The following is a 12,912-nucleotide window of genomic DNA, read 5'->3' on the forward strand; positions in this document are numbered from 1 at the left end:
GAGTATACACAACGGGGATCGAACACGGCTTATTGTGTGATAAGGGTACACTAAGAGTAGAAGGGCTTGCCACTAGGCTACGGTGGATATTCGATAACAGAGTAAATGTGAACTTATTTATTCACAGACGATAGATTTATATAATCTGGATATCATTTTATGTATTCAGGATGGCTTTCCAAAAACAAATAAGCAAATCAGATAACCAAGTTACAAGAACACTAGGCCAAACCATTACAAAATAGTGAAAAACATTGAACAATTTTTTTATTTAGGTTGTTAATTGAAGAAACAACACAAGAGAAACAAAAGTACTTATTCATTTAAAATAAAAACTGAAAATCAAACATAATGTGGTCCTTAAAAACATAAAAAGAGAAGATGATAACATGAAATTACTCATGACACAGCCAACTTTCGCCAAGTTTATCCCAATCAGGGACTTTGACCTTCACATCAGCAAGCATTCCTTCCGCTTCCGAGTGCTCTTCTTTGAGTTTCTCCAACTCAGCAGTTAAATCAAATTTTCCATCAGCTTTGATAATATCTTCAAGCAACTCGATTTGGACAGCAATTGAATTTGCTTTGCTGGATGCCAGATTCCAATCATTCTCAGATAGCCTGTATTCGTTGGACAAACGAAGAAGAGCCCTGTAATGTACCACAGTTTCCTTCTTCCCCTTATTGAAACCTTCGGCGGCATCACATCCGTAAACCTCCTCTATGGGACGCTTCATCATCTTCTTTGAACTTCCTTCCATTGAAACTTTGTCCTGCAACAAAATCGAAACTAAGATGTTACGATAAAATAGAAATAGAAAAAAGTTCATGAATTGAATGGAAAATGAGAAAAATCGAAAACTAACTTGTATTGCAAAAGGATAAATCAGACGAAATGAAGTGAGTGAATAAAAGGTCTGATATCGTCCCTTATATTTATAGAACTAAAAGGAACTCTTCGATTATTGAAGTCAGTTAAAATAAACTCTTGATTATTGTGGAACTCTTCGATTTTTGAAGTCAGTTACTGAAATAACCAATCATATAACAGCCAATCTTGACGAAAAGAAACTCTTCGGTTACTGAGTTACATGATGTCGTTTGGAAGAGACTCTTCGATTCCTGAGATATATGTTTGAACAAAAAAAAAAAATCAACCATTAATCGTAGGAGAGTCGAACCCGGGTCGAACAAATGTTTCGGTATCATAGGTTTCGTGGTTTAGCCGCTAGGCTGAGGAGAATCATCTGTTAGTTGCTTCCACATAATTGAATTTAGCCATACAATTTATAGTAAAATACATTGGAAAGATCTTAGATAGTTCAGGATGGGCTTCCAGAGTATGCATGAATAATATACATGAATGTTAGTGTGCTTCTTTCTTAAACTAGAAAAAAATGAAATGAGATCAAAACTAAGGATTAATATCTACACATTTGGAAAATTTGATAATGTGATTTGCAAATTTTGGAGGAAAAAAAAATATATATACACATCTCATAGGATTCGAACCTGAAGATGACTAGGAGGAAAGAGGGAACTAAGGTGTAGTAGCCACTAGGCCAAGTTAATTTCAGTCATTACATGTTGTAAGTAAAGTAATATATTCTCTTTTATTTTTATTCAACTTAAATTTTTTTTAAAAACTCTGATTAGTAGGGGAATCGAACCCGGGTCGAGTCAAGCGTTACAATTTCGACAGATAGGTGTTTTAGCCGCTAGACCGAGGAGAATCATCTGTTACACTTTTCCACATAATTATTCTTAACAAAAATGTTGTATTATAAACCTTGGAAATGAACTCGGTATTTCTGGATGGGATTCCAGAATAGTTGAATATTACTGTGTTTTTTTCTAGCAAAGAAGTTTAAACTAAAAATTGAAATGAGTTCAAAAGATAATGTTGTATATTACAAAAGTTGGAAGAAATCATACTTATTCAGGATAGGGTTCCAAAAGAAAAAATGTATATGGTCTTGTGCATATCATGTAACCATCAAATAGCCAACATCCAAATAATAATCGATAAAAATGTAAAAATGTAGAACTTCATCCTATAGGCCTCTGGCATGTGATCTTGTTGTGCCCTCCTGTGCCACATCTGCTGCACTTGTGGGACTGAGATTTAGATCCAGGAACCCCAAACTCGCCAACGGATCTCTTTCTCTTTGTAGGAGGGCGTCCACTTTTCTTTTTGGTAGCTGGAGGTGGGCAAGACAGTTCATCAATATTCTCTGGATAGGTGGACGTTGACAACTCTCCACCAGGATGTATGCTTTCAGCATAAGCTTTAGCCCACGTTTCTGTCAAGTGAGAAGCATCAACAAAACGGTTTTCATCTCTCTTGATATGCTTAGCAGCAGCGATGGCATGGATGCAGGGGATCTTGTCAATGTCGAAAACATTACATGTGCAATGCCGCTTCTCCAAGTCAACAACAAACTTCATTGTTTCATCCTTCACCTCAAACTCGCTTCGATCAACTTGATACACATTCAACAACATTGCGGCCCCTAACCTAGATACCAATTTCTGCACAACTTTTGGAGTAACCAGGTGCTTATGTTTCGCAGCCGCTTCGCGTCGCTCAAAAAACCAAGTGGTCATCGTCAATCTGATAGTTTCAAGGAGAGAGATAATGGGCAACTCACGAGGCATCTTCAACATAGAATTGAGAGACTCTGCAATGTTGGTAGTCATGATATTATACCTGTTCGCAGGCGCATAGCTTCGTGCCCACTTCCTAAAATCAGACTCTTCCAGATACTTAGCCAATTCAGGACATTTATCCTTTATGTCCTTGAAGATTAACCAGAACTCGTGACACGTATAGGCATCAGCAGCGCTTTCCACCAGAGGTAGCAACCCAGTCTTCGCATATGTAGGAGTGATGTTGCGGAGCAGATGGATCCTGCAAATTCCATGGTGAGATAAGGGATATACATCCTCCAACGCTGAAGAAATGGAGTTAGCCCTGTCTGATACAAAAACAAGATCCGAAGCGTCCGGGATCTTCTGGCTCAAACCTCTAAAGAACCATTTCCAAGAGGCGCCGTTTTCTGCGTCAACCACTGCAAAGGCGAGAGGATATAGATGATAATTCCCATCTTGAGCACAAGCTGCCAATAAAGTCCCATTGAATTTTCCCTTCAGAAATGTACCATCTACTGCAATAACTCTCCTCATCAATGAGAATCCCCTTATCGATGGACCAAAAGCCACAAATGCATACTTGAACTTTCCTGCAGCATCAACATGTTGATAAGTCAAGGAACCAGGGTTTGTTTCTGTGATTTTATACAACCACCTAGACAAATTGTAATAGCTGTCTTCAGGAGTCCCTCTAACCAAAATCTGAGCTTCTTCTCTCACTCTCCAAGCTTGTTTGTAATTGATGTGAACACCATGCAGCATCCTGACCTGTTCAATGATCTGTTTCGGTTTGAGACCTTCCTTTTTTCTCCATAATTGCTGGAAATCAAAGAACCCAACAACTTTGCAGATGCTTGTCTGTGGTTGGCTTTCCTGTGTGTTGTATCGCATGTATGCTCATGAACATACTTTTTAACAACGAAAAAATCTGAAACAGGTAGCTTGATAGCACGCATCCTCCACGTGCAATTTTCATCAACACAACTCAAAAGCACTCTTGACTTGTTAGAAGAGACAGTCTTGTACTCAAACTTCCACTCTAAAGCCCATTTCTTCATCCTCAACATCAACTCTCTCTTTGTCTTAAAATAGCTATTCACCTTAATATCGCCAGCTACTCTCGTGTTTGGTGAAAGTCCAATATGGACAGGGCTAAAATCCGGAAGAGCATTCAGAGGAACTGTAGAAACACCTTCATATAGAAGACTCTGCAAAAGTCAAGTAGTTCTCTAAGGCATAATACTTGATTATGAAGCATATCATGCAAACACAAACAGAAAAAGGGAATTAGGGACAATGTACCTGTTTTTCACTCTGCACAGTAGAAAGAATCACTGGATTGGCATTCAATGGAACAGTAGAAGCAAATGTATCAGAAGCTTGAATGTTACAGCTAGCTGAATCAGTACTAAAATCCGGAAGATCATTCAGAGGAACTGTAGAAACACCTTCATATAGAAAACTCTGCAAAAGTCAAGTAGTTCTGTAAGGCATAATACTTGATTATGAAGCATATCATGCAAACACAAACAGAAAAAGGGAATTAAGGACAATGTACCTGTTTTTCACTCTGCACAGTAGAAAGAAGCGCTGGATTGGCATTCAATGGAACAGTAGAAGCAAATGTATCAGAAGCTTGAGTGTTACAGCTAGCTGGATCAGTACTAACCTGCAAAAGTCAAGTAGTTCTGTAAGGCATAATACTTGGTTATGAAGCATATCCTGAAAAGTCTAAGTAAGAAAAAAATCATACAAACCTTAACACACAAACGACAGGTTCCATCAAATGCTCTAGTCTTGGAAATGAAAGTTCTGAGCTGACGAGTATTACCTATCGAGAGTGGGGGGAAACTTTCAATAATACATTTCTTATCCAATGAAAAACCATAACTCAAACTGATTTCTTCCTCTTTAACACTAAAATCTTCAGAGACAATCTTCATCAAATCTTCATACAGTAGATCTTCTTCTATGGAAATGATTGATGCATTCCTCTTCAAATCAACAAGAAACTCCCACTGGAGAGATTCTTTTGAGATCCATTGTCTACAGATGCACAAAACTTCCATTGTTCTACAAAATCAACTTCAATTCATCAACAAATGAATAATATATAACAAAACCTTGATAATGTATAACAAAATGAAATGATTCAAACCTTAATCAAATCAGACACACGAGAGAGAGAATGAGATGAATAGACGTAGAAACGACAGATCAATTTAGAAACGACGACGACGACGATAAATAAACGGAGAGACGACGACGACAACGACGGAGAGACGACGACGGAGAGACGATGACGACAACGACGGAGAGACGACGACGAAGAAAGACAGCGATGAGGAGAAGAAGAAGCGATGAAACGAGGACGGCCACAATTGATTTCAAATTTGTTTTTTAAATTAGTTAAAGAAGAGGGCATAAGGGTAAATTGCCCCTTTAATGAAACCTATTTTTGTGACTTCTGATCCTGAGTGCTAGTTTGGGGAGGAAAACTTGGTTTAGTGTTCTTTGTGTCATTTTCTCAAAAACTATTGTATTCAAACTATCGGACCCAATATACTTCAATAAAAGTCTATTTATAAAAGCTTAAAGTTTTAGTCATTCAACCAAGTCTTCTGGACTCCCAAGACTCTTACGTCTGGCCGTTATCAAAGAACGGAGCCTACACTGTCAAATCTGGCTACTTCTCTCTACACCAGACAGTACACACACTCCCCCATTACTTTAAATAATGACTGGAACTTGTTGGGGTCAAAATCGTTCACGACGGAATCAATGTCAGAAAGTCCGTAAAAATCAGCATAACCGTTTTTACGAAAAGTAATCTTCGTAAAGATATCTTTACGAACAGCCTTGCAGTAAAATATCGTCCAAATCTCAATCGAACCACTAAATACCGATTGTCGGAAGGCAACGAACATGTATCCAAATCGGCCGCGGACAAGCTCGAGTATGGAAATCAGACCGCGGACAAGCCAAGCTCGATCAATACGCGGCGACCAAGCATGCACACAGCCCGGTCGCTACGTAGCGACCGAGCTCGAGCCAAGCTCGGTCGCTACGTAGCGACCGAGCCCGAGCCAAGCTCGGTCGCTACGTAGCGACCGAGCGATCGTCCCGCTCGGTCGCTACGTAGCGACCGAGCTCGAGCCAAAGCTTGGTCGCTACGTAGCGACCGAGCGATCGTCCCGCTCGGTCGCTACGTAGCGACCGAGCGATCATCCCGCTCGGTCGCTACGTAGCGACCGAGCTCAGCTAAGCTCGGTCGCTACGTAGCGACCGAGTGCTCGTCCCGCTCGGTCGCTACGAAGCGACCGGGCTCGAGCCAAAGTTTGGTCGCTGTGTAGCCATTGAACCTTTCCGAACGTCAATACGACACCAGTTCTTGCATTCTCGTCAAAACCTTCGAATGCTATCTCCCGAAGACCGTAGCAAGCTCAGTCCATGTTTCCCGCCATTCTAATTCATCGATCAAACTTCGCGGATTAGAAACCGCGGAAAACTCGTAGTAAACGTGTCGAGTCGGAAGACGGCCCAAAGGGACCTAAAACACGACTCGAGGCCCATCCTATGATTTTCCTAACCAAAAGCCCGTAAACCACAGCCTGGTTTACGCTTGGTCCACAAGGAAGGATAAATGTCAAGTTTCCGCGGATAAATACGGAAGTTTTGAAGATAATTGTGAAGATCGGGAAAAATGGAATATCTCCATTTTTATGCTATGACGGCTTAAGGGCAGAAGAGTAACCTTGGAGCTAGTATATAAGGAGTCCTAGGCGAGGAGCAAAGGAGGAGAACTTTTTTAGAGCAAACTTAGCACTTAGAGCAATTTAGGCAATTTTCCGTTTTTGTTATTTCGAGCTGCGACTCAATTAGGTTTAGCCGTCTTAGGGTTGCTAGAACTAGGAATCTCGCCGACAGCTCTCGAGCCCAGGCTTATACCTTGTTGTAACGCTCATACGCAGATTCGGAATAAGATATACTTTGCTCTCTTTTCGATTTCTTATTTTTATCGTTGTTATTCTCGTGTTCTGATTGCTTGACGTGTGGTAATTAACAGATATCCGGGTCCTCTGGGAAATTAGGGTTTTCCTAGTTTCCTTATTTAAACGGAAATCGATAGTGTGAATTTCGGTTCCCACAGTTTGGCGCTAGAAGGAGGGGGACTTACGGATCAATCTAACCCGCAAAAGCCACAACACTCTCAATCAGACATGTCAACTAACGACGCGGATAACGTGCAAACCCCTCTTAACGGAGGCAGCGGCACCGATCTCCATTCTCCAGCAGCGGACGTATCCGCGGCCAACGCACAAGCCAACGCCGCGACGCTCGAGGAGTTTAAAAAGATGTTCGCCACTTATGAGAAAAGGTCGGAAGAACAGGATAAGCTCGTGAATACCTTGACCAAACAGGTTGAAACCTTAACGGCAAGGACTCGAGCAATCCATCCCCGCGGAACCACTAAAGTTCGCGGGAAAAGACTCGACTTCGCAACACCACTCGATAGGCCTGGAACCGCACGGTAACGACCAAACTGTGGAAGTACGGATAAAACTGGGGGTAGATCGGCCTTGGTCCGACCATTCGCTACGTATTGAGCGACCAAGCCAATCGGTCGGTCGCTACATATTGAGCGACGAAGGCACTCGGTCACTCACTATGTATTGAGCGACCTATCCATTCCGTCGGTTGCTACGTATTGAGTGACGAAGACTCTCAGTCGGTCGCTACGTATTGAGTGACCTAGCCACTCGATCGGTCGCTACGTATTGAGCGACCAAGACACTCCGTCGGTCACTACGTATTGAGTGACGAAGACACTCAGTCGGTCGCTACGTATTGAGCGACCAAGACACTCGGTCGGTCGCTACGTATTGAGCGACCTAGCCACTCGATTGGTCGCTACGTATTGAGCGAGGAAGACACTCCGTCGGTCGCTATGTATTGAGTGATGACTCTCAGTCGGTCGCTACGTATTGAGTGACCAAGACACTCAGTCGGTCGCTACGTATTGAGCGACCAAGACACTCAGTCGGTCGCTACGTATTGAGCGACCAAGACACTCCGTCGGTCGCTACGTATTGAGCGACCAAGACACTCCGTCGGTCACTACGTATTGAGTGACGAAGACTCTCAGTCGGTCGCTACATATTGAGCGACCAAGACACTCGGTCGGTCGCTACGTATTGAGCGACCTAGCCACTCGATCGGTCGCTACGTATTGAGCGAGGAAGACACTCCGTCGGTCGCTATGTATTGAGTGATGACTCTCAGTCGGTCGCTACGTATTGAGCGACCAAGACACTCAGTCGGTCGCTACGTATTGAGCGACCAAGACACTCCGTCGGTCGCTACGTATTGAGTGACAAGACATTCGGTCGGTCGCTACGTATTGAGTGACCTAGCCACTCGATCGGTCGCTACGTATTGAGCGACCAAGACACTTCGTCGGTCACTACGTATTGAGTGACGAAGACTCTCAGTCGGTCGCTACGTATTGAGCGACCAAGACACTCGGTCGGTCGCTACGTATTGAGCGACCTAGCTACTCGATCGGTCGCTACGTATTGAGCGACCAAGACACTCCGTCGGTCGCTACGTATTGAGTGACAAGACGTTCGGTCGGTCGCTACGTATTGAGTGACCTAGCCACTCGATCGGTCGCTACGTATTGAGCGACCAAGACACTTCGTCGGTCACTACGTATTGAATGACGAAGACTCTCAGTCGGTCGCTACGTATTGAGCGACCAAGACACTCGGTCGGTCGCTACGTATTGAGCGACCTAGCCACTCGATCGGTCGCTATGTATTGAGCGAGGAAGACACTCCGTCGGTCGCTATGTATTGAGTGATGACTCTCAGTCGGTCGCTACGTATTGAGCGACCAAGACACTCAGTCGGTCGCTACGTATTGAGCGACCAAGACACTCCGTCGGTCACTACGTATTGAGTGACGAAGACTCTCAGTCGGTCGCTACGTATTGAGCGACCAAGACACTCGGTCGGTCGCTACGTATTGAGCGACCTAGCCACTCGATCGGTCTCTACGTATTGAGCGACCTAGCCACTCGGTCGATCGCTACGTATTGAGCGACCAAGCCACTCTGTCAGTCGCTACGTATTGAGTAACCAAGCCACTCGGTCGGTCACTACGTATCGAGCGACCTAGCCACTCGGTCGGTCGCTACGTAGTGACCAACCTGCGAACGAGTCGATCGCTATTATTTTTTCGGAAAAACTTTCGTAAAACTAAAATAAGCAACATTTGACAACCTTCAAAATTCTAACAACAATCGTAGAAAAAGAATCTCTGATAAGGGAAGCGATGGAGCAAAATCCGAGAATCAGAATTCGCCCATCCGCCTCTCTCCACGATCTCCCAATCCTTCCTCTCACAACTCGATTTTTTCGACGATATGCTCATTCATTTTCGTAAATCCAATGATATTAAGATCGAAACATGGATCACGAAAATCGAGAAAATTGATAGCTGCCTAAACGCGGCCAGGAAAGCATAGATATCCAGGAAGAATCAATATTCTTGCTATTCGAAATGAGCAGACAGACACGAAAAGAGTAAGGGCAAATGAGCAAGCAAAACAGAGAAGAGGCTAACCCAGATCTACGAGAGAACTAAGGTATTCCCGACTTGAAATCAGGCTTGTAATTTCGTAGAAAATTACTAAGAAATAGAAATGCCTAAGAGACTGCCGTAGAACTTTAGGGAACTTAAAACCTAGGTGGATAGTCTAGCGAAATAAGTCTTAGGCGATTTTTCCTGTCTCGGTATATTGTTCCATAATTGTTCATCCAGATCTTGCAAACCGATCTAAACTCTCCGAAAGTCGAGAAACGATCGCCACGCATATCATGCTCGCTTCCTAAAGAGAGAAAAAGTTAGAGACATGAACGTCGTCTTAAAACCGATTCTTTACTGGCAATTTTCTCGGAACCGACATATCCCAAGTCGTTAACGTGGAAACAACCAAATCACAGTCCAAGCGTCGTCTATAAATCGCCCCGAATTATCGATCATTCCAAACATCAGAAGAGGAAACGTACACAACCCTTCAAAGTATCGGTTCAACCGTTTTCTTTCGTAAAAAAAAAAAGGGGGGAGTAGGTACGGATACTATACTCGTATACTCCCAAACTTCAAAAAACTTCTGCAAATCGTCAAGAATAGGCAAACGACAATCTTAATATTCGTCTAAACGCTAGCAACATATCCAGACAATCATGAACATAATCTCAAAAACTATACATCATTTCTTGTCGCAATCATGCGTACAGAAAACTTGTACCAATATCAAACTGAAACTCGACGATTAGCCAAAGTATTGAAGCCTTTTCCGGCTTCAGAAAGCCAGTTTCGTTTTAAAAATTTCTACGAGAAATCTTCAATCACCAAAGCATTTCTTTCAGTTTCCGTTGTACCAAGGAAGTCACGGAAAATCATCGAAAACATTTGCGACGAAGAAAACTCGAGAATATATGTAGCATCGTGCACATTAAAAGGAGCACTTTCCTCTCGATGGTTAGCTAGATCCACTTCTGGTTGACCAATTCGTTCAAGAAACGAATTTGTCATGAGAATCCTCTCGAAAAACCTATGAAAAGCGTTCCGCGACTAGATCGTATTGAAATAAACTTCGGTAATACTCCATGGGTAACTCCAAGCAACTTTCACCTAAGATCAAAATCACAGCGGGAACGTTTCTCGTAGAACCCGCAGAAACAATGCTACTTTGACATATGTATACATATCACTGATTTACGACCTTCGTAAAATCGGTTATATGATATGATAAATTATCGTATAGCCCACAGTCGGAAATCATATGATAAATTCTTCGTAACGAAACTAAGTCCTAACAACCAAATGGTTAACGGAAAATCTAAACTTTTCGAAAATTGACCAAGTTCAATACGCTCCACAATTCACTTTAAGCCCGCAACGTTTTAACCATAATACGCGGCATGTAAGGAAAAATTCGTAACAAAGCTTCTAGAGCTATACGAAACATCCTAAAAAAATACACGAAATACATCTCGGAAGGCCAACACTTCACAAAGCACTATGAAGGAAAACGCTTGTTCCCATGGACAAATTTACACGACACCTCAGTCATAATTCCTCGATCGCAAATAAAACTATTAGCATCCAAACATGAACAACAATTTTGGCTGCGAACATTCGTAGTCAAACTAGAATGTTTTTCAAACGCATGGCTAAGACTAAATCCTTGCAACATCGCGAAATATCTTCAAGCCCGCGAACATTTCAAGCACGAAACGTGGCATACGAAAGAATAACAAATCTTCAGCATCGCGAGACGTTGTAGACGCCTGAAGATTAGTTCTTCGACGAAATTTCCTTCCTCGATAAAAATACCTTCATGGAAGACTAAACAGTCATACGCACTAACATCTTCTCAAAAAATATTCTTCGCGAAGACTCGAAACGGTATTTTTTACCATTAAGTTTGTTGCTGATCACAACAAACTCTCAACGTCCTAAACAGACATAGCCATCTCACGAAGATGACTCTCTTACATCCGACACAAGGATAATAGCGCTATAAAAGAAATCCGAAATTTTGGTCCAGCACTTCCGGTCTCCGGAGAGATGCTCGATTCGTATCAAACAAGTCGTATAAGCCGAGAACCTATCGCGGACTTTAAATCGATATCGAATCAGGAAGAAATCGCAACAGGAAAAACGATAGCCGGCTAGTCACCGCACAATCCTTATACCGAAAGTAAACCTAGGTCTTGCCCTAAACCCAGCGCACTTGTCTCTAACATCTCTAGGCATAGTATCAAACACTCTGATACGAGATCCCAAAATTTGTCTCTTTGCCAATGTTCGAACGTCTTCAGAAAATCCCGCAAGTTTACACACTGCGGAAAACTCTCGAAACAGATTATGGATATAGCAATTCACACAGAGTTAGATTACGAGACGACAACTCGTAGTCTTCCATCTACACCCATACAAAATGCCATCGGCAGCAACACGCCTTATAACCGCTACATAAAAACTAGACCATAAAGGTCCTACTGGAAAACTAGTCATAAGAACCTTAACTCCAAGACGAACTACGAAAGGCTTGATCCCTTCAACAAGGGTACGTAGGCAGCCGTCATAAGGCGCAGCCCCAATCTTATCGCGTTTTCTACTTTTAGGAGAGCGAGAAGATCACTTACCACAGACCTTTTCAACCATTAATTCCGCCTAACTCACCTAACTTGCTTAAAGCCACTCGCTAGAGCCACTCGCTAGAAGCTCATGATTCTAACGAGCTGGGGGGCTAACTGTTGGGGTCAAAATCGGTCACGACGGAATCAATGTCTGAAAGTCCGTAAAAATCAGCATAACCGTTTTTACGAAAAGTAATCTTAGTAAAGATATCTTTACGAACAGCCTTGCAGTAAAATATCGTCCAAATCTCAATCGAACCACTAAATACCGATTGTCCAAAGGCAACGGACATGTATCCAAATCGGCCGCGGACAAGCTCGAGTATGGAAATCAGACCGCGGACAAGCCAAGCTCGATCAATACACGGCGACCAAGCATGCACACAGCTCGGTCGCTACGTAGCGACCGAGCTCGAGCCAAGCTCGGTCGCTACGTAGCGACCGAGCCCGAGCCAAGCTCGGTCGCTACGTAGCGACCGAGCGATCGTCCCGCTCGGTCGCTACGTAGCGACCGAGCTCGAGCCAAAGCTCGGTCGCTACGTAGTGACCGAGCGATCGTCCCGCTCGGTCGCTACGTAGCGACCGAGCTCAGCCAAGCTCGGTCGTTACGTAGCGACCGAGCGATCGTCCCGCTCGGTCGCTACGTAGCGACCGAGCTCAGCCAAGCTCGGTCGCTACGTAGCGACCGAGCGCTCGTCCCGCTCGGTTGCTACGAAGCGACCGGGCTCGAGCCAAAGTTTGGTCGCTGTGTAGCGATTGAACCTTTCCGAACGTCAATACGACACCAGTTCTTGCATTCTCGTCAAAACCTTCGAATGCTATCTCCCGAAGACCGTAGCAAGCTCAGTCCATGTTTCCCGCCATTCTAATTCATCGATCAAACTTCGCGGATTAGAAACCGTGGAAAACTCGTAGTAAACGTGTCGAGTCGGAAGACGGCCCAAAGGGACCTAAAACACGACTCGAGGCCCATCCTATGATTTTCCTAACCAAAAGCCCGTAAACCACAGCCTGGTTTACGCTTGGTCCACAAGGAAGGATAAAT

The 12,912-nt window shown here is 43.4% G+C and overlaps 1 protein-coding gene across 1 annotated transcript; it reads right to left on the reverse strand.

Moving 5' to 3' along the window:
- Positions 1-2,049: 2,049 nt before the first annotated feature.
- On the reverse strand, positions 2,050-4,721 carry LOC106351942. The gene is made up of 4 exons (XM_048777115.1): positions 4,484-4,721; positions 4,044-4,100; positions 3,588-3,844; positions 2,050-3,525 (listed from the first exon to the last, which is right to left on the reverse strand). Exons 1-4 carry the CDS (start codon positions 4,719-4,721, stop codon positions 2,050-2,052), a joined length of 2,028 nt encoding a protein of 675 aa, XP_048633072.1.
- Positions 4,722-12,912: the final 8,191 nt, after the last annotated feature.

The sequence above is a fragment of the Brassica napus genome, chromosome A3 (assembly GCF_020379485.1).
Source record: "Brassica napus cultivar Da-Ae chromosome A3, Da-Ae, whole genome shotgun sequence".
NCBI lineage: Eukaryota > Viridiplantae > Streptophyta > Magnoliopsida > Brassicales > Brassicaceae > Brassica > Brassica napus.

Excerpts from the sequence above, each read along its gene's own strand:
- LOC106351942 (XM_048777115.1), bottom strand. The coding sequence starts at position 4,721 with ATGGAAGTTTTGTGCATCTGTAGACAATGGATCTCAAAAGAATCTCTC. Across the intron at positions 4,101-4,483 it reads TTTCCCCCCACTCTCGATAG|GTGTTTCTACAGTTCCTCTG; the intron begins GTAATACTCGTC and ends TTCTATATGAAG. Across the intron at positions 3,526-3,587 it reads TGCGTGCTATCAAGCTACCT|GAAAGCCAACCACAGACAAG; the intron begins GTTTCAGATTTT and ends TACAACACACAG.